The 16755-nt window shown below is 38.0% G+C and overlaps 1 protein-coding gene across 1 annotated transcript in view; it reads left to right on the top strand.

Annotated features, from left to right (window-relative positions):
- LOC129216770 (uncharacterized) overlaps nt 1-16755 on the top strand; it is a 382782-nt gene that overhangs the window by 344745 nt on the left and 21282 nt on the right. Inside the window, exon 4 of the mRNA XM_054850986.1 lies at nt 144-459. Coding sequence (XP_054706961.1) covers nt 144-459 — 316 coding nt within the window. The remainder of the gene's footprint in view (nt 1-143; nt 460-16755) is intronic.

The following is a 16755-nucleotide window of genomic DNA, read 5'->3' as shown; positions in this document are numbered from 1 at the left end:
ATGAATAATATAATACTTAGTTCACATTTAAAGTTTCTAACTCGTCTCCATAAACAATATTTTTCTTCTGTTTTGAATTAAAAGACAATTTATTCATTTGATAGAAGTATCGAGTATTTTCTCATGCAATAATTTTTCCTCAGAAATCAACAATAATCCTGCTCTAAACCAAACAACCAATGACACACTGAAAGAAAAGACAACCAGCAACGAAAGCTCAGCTGACGAAAACTGCGAAAAACAAGATGACGATCGAACACGAGACATTGTGACATCAACATGTAACTCCGCCAGATCCACGCCAGACAGAGAATTCGACAACCAGCAGCATTCCACCCCCAAAATTGAAAATTCCTCCAGAACTACGCCGACAATAACTACGACCAATCTAACCGAAGGGCATTTGGGGGAAGATTGGAGACCTTGGACACCAAAGACGAATAATAATTATTTGGAAAGGTGAGCAAGTTTTTCCAATATTTCTTAAAGTTTTTTTTAAGAAGCATTTAATGTTGAAAACTGCAGACTTGAACAGAAAAACTCTATGATCTAAGCAAGCAAAAGTGGCAAAGCATCTAATGAATTAACATAATTGTAAGTTCTCATTGTGGCACAAACTGTTTAAAAGCTTTAAATTGTTCAATGTATCTTCGTTTTTACAGCTGTTGCTAAAGTGGCACCTTAAAATTATTACTGGATACATGGAGTAGAAATTTAGACCTCCTGCACACAGGTTTAGTTGAATCAACTTTTCGAAAAAATTGCTTGTCAACTAGTTGACTGACGTTTTTCGTTGTCTTAACTCGAGGGAATTTAGTTAAATCAACTTCTTTCTAATAAGCCAAATTTATTCAAGCAACTGTTCCACCAACGCTGTTAAATCTGAACCGAGTCGACTCAACTAGTTTACTCGTATGTAGAGCGAATGATTGGCAACTTAGAGCAGGAATTAGTAAATTGAGGGAGTTAGTCCTATCATTGGCTAAGCAAATGCTCGGACAAAGACCTCAAGTCACGTGACTCAACAACGACGAATGGTTGACCCATTTTGCGTGAAATTAGCGAGGTAACCTGATTTCTTCCAATACTTTTCTTTAAAATCTACCACGTGACTTGGGGTCTGTCCTTCACAAATAAGTCTTCACGCTCTCCATTTTATGTCTTCTCAATAATTGGCAATATTCCGATGAGTTAAATCAATTAAAAAGTTTCATAAACTCAGCGGGATGAGAATGGCAGCCGCATTTGCAACTGGTGTGGCTAAGGTCCCTATATATACGAGCCGACGCATCAGCTTAAGATTAGCCATTTTGGATCGGAGCGCGTGTTTCAGTGGTTGTCTTTTCTGGTGCCTGTAAAGTTGATTCAACTAAGTTGCTCTGCGTAAAAGAGACCTTATTCGGAAATGTTAATGGAATTTTTTTGTGAATGTAATACTTCTTAAACGAACGGAAAAGCTGAACCCTCAGTCTTTATTGATCAAGCTAACATCTAACAAAACTTCATATCTAATTCAGTAGTTCTCAATCTGGGGACGATCGCTTCCAATGGGTCGATTTGGCTCCTAAAGGAGGCGATAAGTTCTTAAGGGGCGATAGATATCGATGAATGTTCAAAAGATAAAAAAGTAATAATAAAAAGCCCTTGAATATGGAATATTCATATGAAACAGCGTGTTAATAGTCTGGACAATGGATCACAAGTTGAAAAAGAAACTAATTGAAGATCAGGAACTTCCTTTTCAAAACTCGGTGGGCCTTAAGGCAGTATTTTGTCATTCATCGCCAAGTTAATAATTTTTCGTTTCTTTTTTTTTTTTTTATTCCAAGTTTCAGTGTTTTGAACTCCCTCTGATTCCAATTTAAAAAAGAAAAAAAATATACTTCTGTTTTAGAAAAGTACGTCAATGATCTTATAGATGTCCAAGATCCTATTAGTTTGTATTGGGGGAAAAAAGGTTTTTTTTTTTTTAATTTATATAAGTTTGAGGGTGATTAGATAAAATTGCGTTATTCTAATCACCTTCTACACATTTTACTTCAAATTAAAATTAGACATTTGTATTTTCAATTATTTTGAAGTAACGATGTTCATTAGCACCAACTGATAGCTTCTTCAAGGGAAAAAGGGGGGGGGGGTTGTGATAGGTGTCAGTCAACCTGCAGAGAAAGTAATGGACTCAAAAAGTTGGGAGCCACTGATTTAACTCAATATCAAACAAACGAGAAAAAAATCTTGTCTCTAACGTGCCCCCCCCCCCCTTTTTTCTCTCTTTTTGTTTTTGTTTTTTTTTTTTTCGGTAAAGGAAAAAAATTGAAGTTGTATCTCTCCGTTTCACTTTTCAATGCATAAGTACAGAAGTTTCCTGATATCAGATATTTGACAGCGTTTGAAAAAGAGTCAAAGAAAAGAAGTGCTACATCTGACACCGGTTTACTTTTTCTAGCAAGAAAATTCGATGGGTATCGTTCCCAGCTGACTCGTTAGCAAACCTAATAACGAGTTCCGTTAAACGAAGCAAATCTTGCGACAGAAAAAGTATTCCAATAACAGATATCTTGAAACGTTCCATGAGGATGGAAAAAGCAATCAGGTGGGTGACTTGGATAGAAGATATTACTCATCTTAAGCAATGGTTAGATAAAACCATAGACTAATAATAAGAGTAGACCGAGCTTTCTCATTCTTGCTGATAAAGAAAATTGGTTCATAGATGTATCATGTGACTAGTGGAAGGGCTTGGCGAAGACTTTGGCAGCATGGTTGCTAGATGGCAGCATTATCTATAGTTTGGCACTCGACATGTATTTTAAGACAATGTGTTTTCATTAAAAAAAACTTCCAGGTGCAGAGATTGAACTGTTTTTCTTTTAGTTATGCATTATTTTGACATTAGAAATAGTTTTTGATCAGTTTTCGGTAACTTTTATTTCATTTGGAGCTGTCAGCGTTGGCGTGAACGAAATGGCGTAAACGCTTTGCGTTAACGCAAAAATGTTCTAATCGGTATCTTAAATTGAAACTGTAGGTAAAAATCTTACCGTTTGCTGATTCCTCTTGGTCGCTTGCATCTTTTATTGCTTAGAGAGTTATTGAAATTGACTAAGAAAATGCACAATACTATCTAAACGAAAAACTCACTATATTAACAAAATATTTACAACTTAGAATAACAAATTTACAAATCGGACTCCATAAAAGATCATTCTTCCGTGTTCCATCAATTCTATTTATTTTATTTCGCGCTGGCGTTGATCGTCTGCTACGATTAACGCCCGCTGTTGCTAGGATATCCACCAGTCACATGGTTTGGTTTATGAGCAGCAAAAGGGTTGCCATAGCTCGGTCTACTCTTATTATTAGTCTATGGATAAAACGAAGGAAAGTTTAGCAGGTTTCCTAGAAACTGGTGAAAATATTCTAACACAAATTATTGCCTCTTAATTTTTATACTTTCAGTTTATCTCTGCACCCGATTTTCTGGTAATTATGTATATAGGTGAATCAATAAAATGGCCTCATGTGCAAATGAGAATGATGATAGCTTGCTATAGTTCAGGCTCTATCTGTTCACGTTCAGGTCGGAAATCTCTACCTGTAAATAGTTGTCACTTCGGTTCCATTAAGATTCTCCAATTACGCTTTAATTTATTCTGAAATAAGTAACATAATGTTACAAATCCTGTAAATAGTAATTATTGTAGGAACGTAACCTGTAAATAGTTTCCCGTAATGAATATACAACCCCTTTTTCATTCGGCTAAATTATACGACCCCTATTTTCTTTCTTTTCATTGATAACGGTCTACTACTTTACAGAAGCGTGTGGAATATTGGAGAAATTTCTTTTCGGTGTATTTAAGCCGTTAGCGATGGATAAACAGTCAGTTTCGATTCAGATTTCGAACGGAGAGCATTTTGCTCTGTTTATAGCGAGGCATTTCGCTGTGTTGTTTTCGTATTTGGAAGTAAATACGTGTGTAAACGTTGAGTTTACGGTGTTGTGTGATAATTGCTTAATTGCTGATGAATAATTTAGCAGTTGTTGAAGATCTTTCCTGTACATAGTGTAAATAAATTTCCTGTGCTTTTATCAAGAACTGTGTCTTCATTTTAAGAAAGTGGAAGTTGCACCGAATCCGTTACAATTTGGCGCCCAACGTGGGGCCACTTCAGGACTTTCTTGCAGTAAGTGTGACTTTGGACATTTTTTCATAAAGACTTTTTAAATTTGGACTTTAATTTTATGGTGATTACTCGCGCAATGGATGACCAATTAAAACAACTTCTGGAAGCAATTAATGCTGTGAAAAGCGACCTGACTGAAAATATGGCGGCTAATCAAGAACAATTAAAAAGTGATTTGACTGCAAGTTTTACTGCAAATCAAGAACAATTAAAAAATGACATGGCGGCTAATCAAGAACAATTAAAAAATGAATTGGCGACTAACCAGGAACAGTTAAATAGTGATTTAACTGCTAAAATTACTACAAGTCAAAATGAAATAAAAAGTGACCTAACGTCGATGAAAACCATGATGGAGAATCAACTAACCGCCATGGGAGATAAAGTTGATGCTCTGGAAGAAAAATTTGATACTGTGGAAGAGCGTATCGCCAGTGTGGAAAATAAATTGGAAGAAGAAGACAAGAAATTTACTTCATTTAAGGAAGAAATAATTAAAGACATGGAACGGAGATTGGCGACCGCGGAAAGCAGCTCTGTACAGTTTGGCGCTCCCACATCTGTTGCTCGACCGTCCATTAAACTGGCCATATTTGATGGGAAAAGTTCGTGGCAGGTATACAAGACCCAATTCATGATAGTGGCGGAAGCGAACGGATGGGACTCTGCTACCAAGGCCTGCCATCTTGCAGCATCCCTGAGAGGTGACGCAGCGGACATTCTTCAGACCCTTCGGGACAGCCAGCGCCTGGATTTCGCCGCCCTCACATCTGCGTTGGAGCTTCGCTTCGGTGAGAAGTGCCAGAAAGATTTCAGCCGACTCCAGTTGAAGTCCCGTTTCCAGAAAACCGGGGAGACCCTGCAAGAGCTAGCGGCGGACGTCGAGAGACTGTCTCATCTTGCTTTTTGCGACTGTCCAGCGGATGTTCGAGACAACCTGGCACTCAACTACTACATCGACGGGGTTCGAGATCCGGAAATCCAGAAAGCTCTACGGATGGCGGATGTCAAAGACCTGAATTCTGCCGTTGTGTATGCGATGAGATACGAGGCCGCCCAAGAAGCAACCCGTGTGGATCGCCATCTAATCCGGACTCAGGAAGCTGATGAGTATGATTCCAGGTCGTCCCACCTCGCTGAACTTGAGAGACAACTCGGTGACTTGACAAGACATTTGAGCAGCATAACAGCCCAAAAGAAACAAGAGCAGAAGTGCTGGAAATGCGGTAGTGAAGGACACCTGCGAAGGAGTTGTCCGGCTCGCCAAGCTACGCGAGGGAAGGAAATCACCACCACTAAAGCTCTGCAGATTTCCTCTTCTAGTAGTGGCAGTGATGAACTTTTCATTTACGCACATGTAAATGGGAACCCCTGCAGACTGATTGTTGACACTGGAGCCAATGTGACAATCATTAGGACAGATGTGGCTCGTGAATTTGGATTGAAACTGCTGTGGACATCGCCACGCGTAAGTCTCCAGACTGTGACAGGTGACAAAATTGAGATTGACGGTAAAGTGGACTTGGAAATAGTGTTTGGGAATGCCACCTACCATCATACGGCATTCGTCGCTAATATCACGGACCCCTTCATTCTCGGATTGGACTTTTTGAAGAAATATGACTTCACTCTCGACTTCAAGACTAATGAGCTGCACTCGATGAGAGAAGACATAGCCGTTTTCCCTGCAGAGAGTGATGTAAAATCCGCTCATCAAATAATAGCTCAAACAGATTTATCGCTTCCCTCAAGGTCAGAATCATTAATACCTGGCTCCCTTGAAGAAAGCAATAGTTTTCGATTTGGACTCATTGAATACCCTAACCTAAGCAATAGCCTAAAAGGAGTGCTGGTAGCATCTACGCTTGTGGACCTTTCTAAGGATGTAATTCCTGTGAGAGTCGCCAACGTGAGTGAAAGGCCAAGGAATATCCGGAAAGGCGAAGTGTTAGCAACTTGTACTCCCGTAAACTGCATCATTAGAAGAATCAATTCCCCCGAGACTGTGTCTTCTGAGTCCTTGACATCGAAGTTAATTGGGAGTGCACCCTTATCGAAGGATCAAAGAACTGCTGCGGAACAATTGGTGGACGACTTCAAGCATCTGTTTTCATCTACATCGGAGGATGTTGGCCGTACGAATTTAACGCAGCATAGGATTTACACTGGAGAACACCCCCCTATTAAACAGCATCCAAGACGACTACCGTTCGCCAAGAAGGAAGAGGTTGAGACCCTCCTGAAAGAGATGAAGGAGAATGATGTAATCGAACCCTCATCCAGTCCTTGGGCCTCTCCCATCGTCTTGGTCCGAAAGAAAGATGGCTCCACCAGATTTTGTGTCGATTACCGACGGCTGAATGAAATCACCAAGAAAGACAGCTACCCTCTTCCACGGATAGACGACACCTTGGACACTCTTTCCGGACACAAGTGGTTTTCGACCCTGGACTTGAAGAGCGGCTACTGGCAGGTTGAGATACACCCTGATGACCGAGAAAAGACAGCATTTACAACTGGACAAGGCTTATGGCAGTTCAAAGTGATGCCCTTCGGCCTCTGCAATGCACCAGCTACGTTCGTGCGTCTTATGGAGACAGTGTTAAGAGGACTTTCTTACGAATCCTGTCTGGTCTACTTAGACGATATCATCATCGTGGGACGCAGCTTCGAAGAACATCTGGCAAATCTTAGGAAGGTGCTGCAAAAGCTTAAGGAAGCCAATCTGAAGTTAAGCCCGTCCAAATGTAATTTGTTCCGCCGGGAAGTGAACTACCTTGGTCACATCATCTCTTCTGAGGGTGTGCAAACCGATCCAGAGAAGGTATCTGCGGTCAGGAGTTGGAGTCGTCCCGAAAACATCCATCAGTTGCGAAGTTTCCTGGGGCTCTGCACGTACTACAGGAAGTTTGTGAAGGGTTTTTCCAACATTGTACGACCTTTGCATAAGCTGACGGAGAACAAGCAAAAGTTTGAATGGTCCAAAGAATGCGAAGATGCATTTCTACGACTGAAGGAGGCTTTAACATCAACGCCTATCCTCGCCTATCCTCAGCCTGAAAAATCCTTCATCCTGGACACTGATGCGAGCAACGAGGGAATTGGAGCTGTTTTATCCCAAGAAATTGACGGAAATGAACATGTCATCGCTTACTGGAGCAAATGCTTATCAAAGTCGGAGCGAAATTACTGCGTCACCAGAAAGGAGTTACTGGCCATAGTGAAAGCTGTAGAACACTTCCACCATTACCTCTACGGCCGAAAATTTCTGCTTCGGACAGATCATGCCTCGTTAACTTGACTTTTGAACTTCAAGAATCCAGAAGGCCAGATAGCCAGATGGATACAGCGGCTCCAGGAATATGACATGGAGATCAAGCATCGAAAAGGGTTATCTCACGGTAATGCTGACGCTTTATCAAGGAGACCCTGTCCTGAGAACTGCCACTATTGTTCCCGAATCGAGAAACAGTATGGAACGACTACCCCTACCGCCTATCAGGTGACAGTGACTCCAACATCATCAGAACCTGATCCATGGAGTGATGACCAAGTTCGAAAAGATCAACTTGAAGACCCCGACATAAAACCAATTTTAGAGTTCATGGAAAGTGACAGTCGACGCCCTAGCTGGCAGGACGTTTCCATCTTCAGTCCTGCAACAAAAAGATACTGGGCTTTATGGAACTCACTCCATTTACGGAACGGCGTGCTACACCGAAAATGGGAATCTGACGACGGCAAGACATCTAGGTGGCAGTTACTACTTCCTCGATGCAGGATTTCAGATGTTCTGAAAGAAATACATAGTAGTGCGACTGGAGGACATTTTGGTGTCTTGAAAACTCTCAATAAAGTTCGGGAGCGCTTCTTCTGGAGCAAGGCGGAGGATGACGTGGAGAAGTGGTGCCATTCTTGTGACGCCTGTGCTGCTCGTAAAGGACCGAAGAAGAGAAGCAGAGGGAAGCTACATCTGTACAACGTTGGAGCTCCTTTCGAACGAATTGGGATCGACATCCTGGGTCCTCTACCAAGAACTGCTGATGGGAACAAATACATTCTTGTTTCCATCGACTACTTCACCAAATGGCCGGAAGCATATCCCATTCCAGATCAAGAGGCTACTACCGTAGCAGAGACTCTAGTCCAACATTGGATCTCGAGATACGGAACACCTTTGCAGATTCATTCCGATCAAGGGAGGAATTTCATCTCTGCTGTGTTTAAGGGCCTATGTCAAATTTTCGGAATTGAGAAAACTAGGACAACACCACTACACCCACAATCGGACGGCATGGTGGAGAGATTTAACCGCACAATCCTGAATAATCTCTCACTTATGGTATCCAGAAATCAACAGGATTGGGACAAGAAGCTACCTTTGTTCCTGCTGGCCTACCGCAGTGCTGTCCACGAGACTACCGGATATGCCCCATCTCAGATGCTCTTCGGACGAGAGCTTCGGCTACCTTGTGATCTCGTCTTCGGTCGTCCTCCGGATGCGCCTTCATCGCCTGAGGAGTACATCCAGGATCTCCAGGCCCGGTTGGAAGACGTTCATAACTTCGCACGAGAGCGAATCAACATCGCGGCGGAGAAGATGAAGACCCGATATGACACAAGGTCTACTGGACATAAATTCAACGAAGGCGACAAGGTTTGGTTATGGAATCCCATCCGACGGAAAGGTATGTCACCCAAATTGCAGTCGCATTGGGATGGACCCTACAAAGTCCTTAACCGACTAAATGACGTCGTAGTGAGGATCCAAAAATCACCTAATGCAAAACCTAGGGTTGTACATTATGATCGGTTAGCCCCATACTATGGCCATAGTTCATGAGTATTACGTAAACAACCATGGTTGATAACATAAAAGTTGTAGATAATTTTTTTGCTTTTAATGTTTAGTAATATTTCTTGTTATTATTGTGTTTTCTGTATCTGTTAGTCATTAATTAATGTGTATATATGTAAACTTGTGATAGAAGTTTGGCACCCTTTCTGGGGATTGTACTGCCCGGGACGTGCAGTCCTTAGGAAGGGGGCAATGTTACAAATCCTGTAAATAGTAATTATTGTAGGAACGTAACCTGTAAATAGTTTCCCGTAATGAATATACAACCCCTTTTTCATTCGGCTAAATTATACGACCCCTATTTTCTTTCTTTTCATTGATAACGGTCTACTACTTTACAGAAGCGTGTGGAATATTGGAGAAATTTCTTTTCGGTGTATTTAAGCCGTTAGCGATGGATAAGCAGTCAGTTTCGATTCAGATTTCGAACGGAGAGCATTTTGCTCTGTTTATAGCGAGGCATTTCGCTGTGTTGTTTTCGTATTTGGAAGTAAATACGTGTGTAAACGTTGAGTTTACGGTGTTGTGTGATAATTGCTTAATTGCTGATGAATAATTTAGCAGTTGTTGAAGATCTTTCCTGTACATAGTGTAAATAAATTTCCTGTGCTTTTATCAAGAACTGTGTCTTCATTTTAAGAAAGTGGAAGTCGCACCGAATCCGTTACAATATCGTCGCCTCAGAGCAACAGTAAGAAATCTGAGTGTATTTCTGGGATTAGATGCAGGGTTGGCAAAAACCCGGGTTTTTGTAAAAAAGCCCATGGACCCAGGGTTTTTTGGGTTTTTTTAAATAAAACCCAAAAAAACCCAACTAAAGCTGGGTTTTTTAAAAGACAAGTGGGTTTTTTTGTCTTTTTTTAGGGAAAATGTGGGGTACTTGTAGCATATTGTAGCGTAAGTATATGGAAAAGTGCAAAAATTGTCTTGGGGTAAAAAAAGCTGGAAAACTAGTTAAAATTCAGCGGTTTCTGAAGAAAAGTATAAAAGACAACAAAACCCAAGAATGGTGAAGTTTAAGATTTTTTAGTTTAAATGATTACCAACAGTTAAGGCAAAGTTACTTCTCGAGTGATAAAATCTATTGTTCGTTTTTAATTATTACATTTTTTTTTTTTTTTTTGCATTTTACTTTATTGTATTTCATTTTGTTATGCAAAACCACTGTAGAACCTCAAGTAGTTTAAATCCCTTTTTACTGAATTCCAGCTTAATCAAGACATTTCTTTGAACTTTATGTTACCTGTTTTTCTATTTTTGTGTAGAGAGTAAGAAATATTAAACTTTTCCATTAAATAATGAAAATACTGTACATCCTATTCTGTTTTCTGTCTGACCGTTTGAGAAACCTGTTAATTTCTAAAAAATATGCCTTGTTTATTTGAGATTTGTGACGTGTTGGTTTACAGAAAATAATTCACATGAAAGCCTTTTAGCTAGAGTAGTTTCCTCTGTACAATCTACAAATATTGAGAAAATCAGACGTGACAAGACTTAGTCAAGATAATTCGAGTTATTTATTGACCAGTCAAAGAAATAAGTTCAATATATTTATTTAAAATCTTTGAAGTATTTTTTTAATGCCGTCAAGAGATAAGAAATACTATTAAAGTTTAAAATTCATTTTTTATGTCCATTGTCTGTGGTAAAGAACAAATAAAAAATAAGTTTAAATTGTAAAAGTATTTAAATTAATCATTTTTTTAAAAAACTTCTCGGAAAATTTAAAAAAACACAAAAGTGGGCTAAATAATGAGTTTTTTTAATTGGGTTTTTTCAAAAAAAAACCCATTGGGTCCAACCCAATTGGGTCCAATCCGGCCAACCCTGATTAGATGTCTTAGTGTTGCTCTGAGGTGACGATATATTCAGTTTTTAATCATAAAATGTCATCAAAAATAATGTTCTTAAAGCTAAAATTTTACGACTCGAACTAAACTAAATTGAATCGATTATTTTAAAAAAGGCGTGAGTCCTACGGGAATCAATTGGACTTACGCCCTTTCTGAAATAATCGATTCAATTATCGCCGCTACTACTTGTATTACTTCTTTTTGTTTTTTATTTGATGAAACTTACTCTCCATTTACGCATGTGACAACAGTTGAGTGCTTATATAATTGACGAGAGTTTGTTTCAACAGCCTGAAGTTAGATTTTAGAGCATTCATACAATAAAATCACCGAACAACAAAATGCAAGTCAAAACAACGAAATGCCAATTTTTTTTTTAGTTTTAAAACTTAAAACATACAGAAAAAACTCGTTTTTTTTTTTTTTTTTTTTTTTTTTTTTTTTTTTTTTTTTTTTGATTAACTGGCCGGATAACCGGATAAACGAAAATTCGTGTAATAAGCAAATCACATTTTTAAATAAGCCTACTTATCTTTTATTACAGCAAAAAAATAATTCTTTGGGACAAAACTACATGATACCATTTCTCGTAAATATTTTATCATTTATGCATCAGCTGCAGTGGTGTCGGACGGAGGCACAATAGGGCGAAAACGCCAAAACGCTCTCATAAATGTTTTTTTCCCCCTATATTAAACCATTTGAGGATTAATAAATTTGCACAGGCCTACCTCTTGGGCAATCAGAACTGGAATTTTAAAGCTCTTCGTCCACTACAAAGCAGAAGGGAGCCTTTAGAAAGTTGAAGAACCATGAGTGCGGGAATTTACAAAAATTGCTTTTAAGCAGTCTATATTTTTTTTTTCATTAAAGGCGGGTATATGTAATTTCTCTCGTGTCCAACGATAGTAATAGGACGAAAAAAATGAGTAATCGAATTCTCAAACCGAAAATTGGTTTTGATCAGCACCGAAAATTTGGGAATTCAAGGTTTTTTTTTTTTCAAACACTCTACAAAAACCTGTCCCCTTATGTCTTCTTAGAAATTAATATTAGTTACTCATAAATGGTCTGCAGAAAGACCCTGAAAAGGAATTACAGTCGGACCTCCATATATCGAAGTAGCAAATTACCGGGAAAAATTCGATATATAGAAATTTCGATGGATAGAAACAATCTTATTTTATGCTAAAAATCTCCTAAAACATTAAGATTAAAGCTAATTTTCGTTTATGAAACCTAATTTCTAATTTATACGAGCATCGGATTAAATGAAAGTTAATAATTAAAAAAAAATAACAGAGATTACATTTTTGCACCTTCATACATCGTCAATCTTCGGCAATTTAACTTGATCCGCAACATTAAGGGATTTTCGTGTTGACAATATAATCGAGAGAAAAGTAAAAAATCAATCTATTTAACTTGAATGATTTTTACTGCAGCTAAAATGACTAGGAATGATAATCAACAGACAAAAGGGATGACTTGAAACTGATTTTACAATGTTATTGGTTAAAAATAAGATATTTGCAATAAACTTGAGGGAATTTAAGAACTCAAGAACAAAACAACGACCTATTTACACACCCCTCAACTCCAGATTCCTTATGAGTTTCGTAGTAACCTTTAGTGAACATAATTTTCTCCCTTAACCTTTATTTTTCATGAGACAAACATTCTAAAATGGAAAACAAATCTACGAATGTCTCAAAAAAAATCGATATATAGAGATTTCTTCGATATATAGAAACAATTTTTCTATGTAATGGACATAGAAATTTGCTGGGATTTCGATGTATAGAAAATTTTGATATGTGGAAGTTCGATATATGGAGGTTCGACTGTAGCTGCGTAAACCTGAGAACTTTGGACCCCGAGCCCAAACAAATCGAAAAAAACTCCATAATAACATGCCTGTTTAAACAAACAAGCGAGAGAGGTTTAAAAACATTTTAAAGCGCTTTTTGGCGTTTTCGCCCCCACTGTAATAGGACGTTCCAAGGTGCACCATGGTGTTTGTTAAGTTACTGCTATACGTTATTGTACGTTGTATACAGGAGTTGTAAGTTTACTCAAAACAAAATCCGAAAATTTGGTATATTTCTAGTTCCGTTCTTTCAATCATGAGTTAAAACAGTAACTTAACTAAATATATGTCTTTTCACTGTACAAATTCGATCCGCATAAAAAGAAGATCCAGATAAACGGTGGCCGGATAAATGAGATTCTACCGTATTTGTAGTTTTATAACGCGGGGCTGTATGAAAATCACTTTGAAAAATGTGATCTTCAAATTTACGCATTGCCACATTTTTTTGATCGCGTTTTTCCCAACAATGCATTTTCTACTAAGTTTTAGCATTCTCTTATCATATACAAGCGTCTCTCGTATAACACAGTTAATTCGCTCCGTGTAGTACAGAAACAGTGTTGTACGAGACTTTTTTGAAAAATAACTTTTAAACTCTTTTTTTTTTATTTAATTCAGTACTAGTGATATCCGCACGGCTTTGCCCGTAATAGAAAAATTAAAAGGTCTTTTGGTTCGCCTGTATATTTACAAATAATGTGTGGTGAATTTTCTCTCCAATTGGCTTGTACCCATGTTACGGTTCCACGTTATGATAATTTCGTACTCGCCAATTGGCTTGTGCCCATGCTTCGGTTCCACGTTATGATAATTTCGTAATTTACTCGTCCATCTTATTATAATTTTGCTCTTAAAATTGGAATAGAAAAGAACCGCGTCGTATTTTCGAAAAATCGCTTCGAGGTGCACATCCCCATGCTACAAACTAACTTTATGCCAAATTTCATGAAAATCGGCCGAATGATCTAGGCGCTATGCGCGTCACAGAGATCCGGACAGAGCGACTCTCAACTTTATTATTAGTAAAGAAGTTACTGCCCTATAGCCAGGGCTGAGCCAGAAATACATGAAATACACCGCCAACTCAGTCATTCCAGCCGAGGACTGCAGTTTCGTGCTTTCTGCAGCCCTCGGCTGGAATGACTGAGCTGGCGGTGTATTTTATGTATTTGATTTTTTTTTTTTAATTCTAATAAATCATGTACATGGTAAAAATCATGTCAATATATATCGTGTTGTATCGAAACCTTGTTTCGTGTTATATCGAAACCGTGCTATACAAGACTTAGAAATAATGTAAGTTAAGGAATGTTTATCGTGTTGTATCGAAACCAGGTTTCATAAAAACAAAGTATTAGAGTTATTATCAAAAACTAGCAGAATGTATTAAACAAAAGTGAAATTCCATATTTTTACCTCCTTTTACAAAAAAGGAAAAGTTGTATTCGCGAAAAAATTTTCACTCAAAAATCGGCCTTAATTTCCGTTTTGCTCACCCCCATATGAACGTTGAGTTTTTTTTTTTTTTTTCGACTCGACCACACATGGATAAGTGCCTAAGAACGTATAGACACGCGAAATATCCATTTTGACGATTCCCGAGTTAATTACAACGAGTTTTCTCGTGACGTCTGTATGTACGTATGTGCGTATGTATGTCGCACAACTCAAGAACGGTATGTCCCAGAAAGTTGAAATTTGGTACGTAGACTTCCAGTCGGGTCTAGTTGTGCACCTCCCTTTTTGGTTGCATTCGGGTGCTTCTAAAGGGGTCTTTTGCCCCTTTGGGGGGGAATCATTGTTAATTTCGATGTAAACCCAAGTGGCGTTATAATTTGGCGGACACTTAGCGATATATATATCGCCAGGCTTTCGGTCGCCAAGTTTTGTCGCCTTGACGACAAATTTGGCGATTTTTTTTTTTTTAATCTGGTTTCAGTTTGACCACTGTTTGGTGATATTGACATCAAAATCGCCAATAATGGAGAAATGACATTAAATTGGAGTAAAAGGAAGTCATGTCATGCACACATCAGCTCGTTTAAATGTAACATTCGTGTTTCATCAAAATCATGAAGAATTATACTCAAGTTTCGTACCGGTGTAATATCGAAACAGTGCTATAATAATCGCAAATTCGGTACCGTGTAATATAGAAACCGTGTTGAACAAGAACCGTGTTACACGAATGGCGCCGGTATATTACAATGCAAACTCCGTTTCACTACCGATAGTGACAAGCAAGATCTCGTTATAAATTACCGTACTGAAACTCCAAAAAGGAAGATGCAGTACCTTCAAATGCTTTTAGATAAAGAAGAGTGCTTTTAAGGCACTCCAGGTATATATTGCCCTATCGGAGGACAGATACCTTCGAACGCTTGTAAGCCTCTTGTCATATGTGTTGAATTTGGAGTACCATTTGGATTACTGCCTAAAGTAAGATTTAGTTCTCAGCGATTTCTTATTTAGTGCTAAATAGAGTTTCCGTGTAAGTTTATATATTTGTTTTATTTTTCACTTTCGCTGCGACTTATGGATGAGAAAGATTTTTGCTTTGGAAGCATTTTCCAATAAGGACTTAAGGAAACAAATTTTAAAAAGAAATGTGAGGACATGATTTGAATTGAAGTGCGTAGAAGATGAATGTGTTAAATGACACTGCAATGAAATAGATGTACTCCAATTAAACTGGTCAACAAAAAAATTAAAGTAGCATTTATCATGAACGAAAATAGTTAATTTCAACCAGTCTTATGCCGAAGAACAAGAATATTTGACACGAATTTTTCCACTAGTTCTTGCTTCTAATGTATTGTTCATGTCCCCGTTTGACCTTAAAAACTTCTATTTTTGCAACCGCCACTCCTAGATGCATATTTCCAATTGCATTGTTTCCGAAATTTTAAAAGTATTTTTTTTTTCTGAGAGAGCATACTGAAAAAACATAGGATTTAACCATTTTTTAAATAATTTGACAAAGTTAAATATTTTTAACAATTATTTTAATCGATGCGCAGATTCAATTTCATTTTTTATTCTTCTGCACATGACAACACAAGTGATGAAATGTCATTCATTGATGCCATTAGCGCCGAGCGCAATATTTAATTCTCTCCATTACTCACATCAATATGATTGATAGCAAGCGTGGAGCGCAATATTTGATTGGCTTTTAATTATCATATGCTGGTAACGCGATAGACAACAAGCGTAAGCATTCAACGCGCCAGTGGAGTAGCGCGCCAAAGTGCATCACTTGTAATGTCATAAAGACCACGCTTTATCCTCAAAATCGGACATTTTAAAAAATTAATTAAAAAATAATCATTTTGAAAATGAAAATTTTTTTAGTTCCATATTTTTTGATTGTTCTATCAATTTCAGTGACTAAAAGTAGCTCTTTTGACGAAGCAACTTCATTGTAAAAATGGCTAAAATAAGATGCAGAGTTAAGATATTGGAAGTTTGAAGCTAAGAAGAAAAATTAAGTAAAACAAAACACGAAATCAAACTTTTTATACGGACCCTATGTCGCCCAGGATCATTTGGTCTTTTTGAAGAACATTTGGTCTTTTGGAGTCGTCGAACGAAAATCGTGCAGTTTTGCATCTTCAACTGCAGCTTGGAAACACTTTAGGAAATCGAAGGATTAGGCTGGAAAAAAAATTCGCATCCATCATACTTCACAGATTTTACACCAATCAATTTTTCCTTATTCCTCTATTTGCATTGCTCGCCTCTAAACGCATGGCCTTTTTAAAAATAAGATTATCCGTTTTCATCACGCAAGCAATAAGTCACTTATATGTTTCGTCCAGAACTAAACGATCCTACTTCCCGTATCTCAGCATGGACTTCTTAGCGTATGATTAATATTCTCTTAATAAGCTAAGATTGCAAATCATGTCAATTATAACTTTCTAACATTTGAAGCTGATTTCTCAAAACAAAACATGCCTTTCGCATAAAAAAAGGAAGAA

The sequence above is a fragment of the Uloborus diversus genome, chromosome 2 (assembly GCF_026930045.1).
Source record: "Uloborus diversus isolate 005 chromosome 2, Udiv.v.3.1, whole genome shotgun sequence".
Taxonomy (NCBI): Eukaryota; Metazoa; Arthropoda; class Arachnida; order Araneae; family Uloboridae; genus Uloborus; species Uloborus diversus.
Note: the sequence above shows the minus strand (reverse complement) of the source record. Positions and strands in the feature narration are given on the sequence as shown.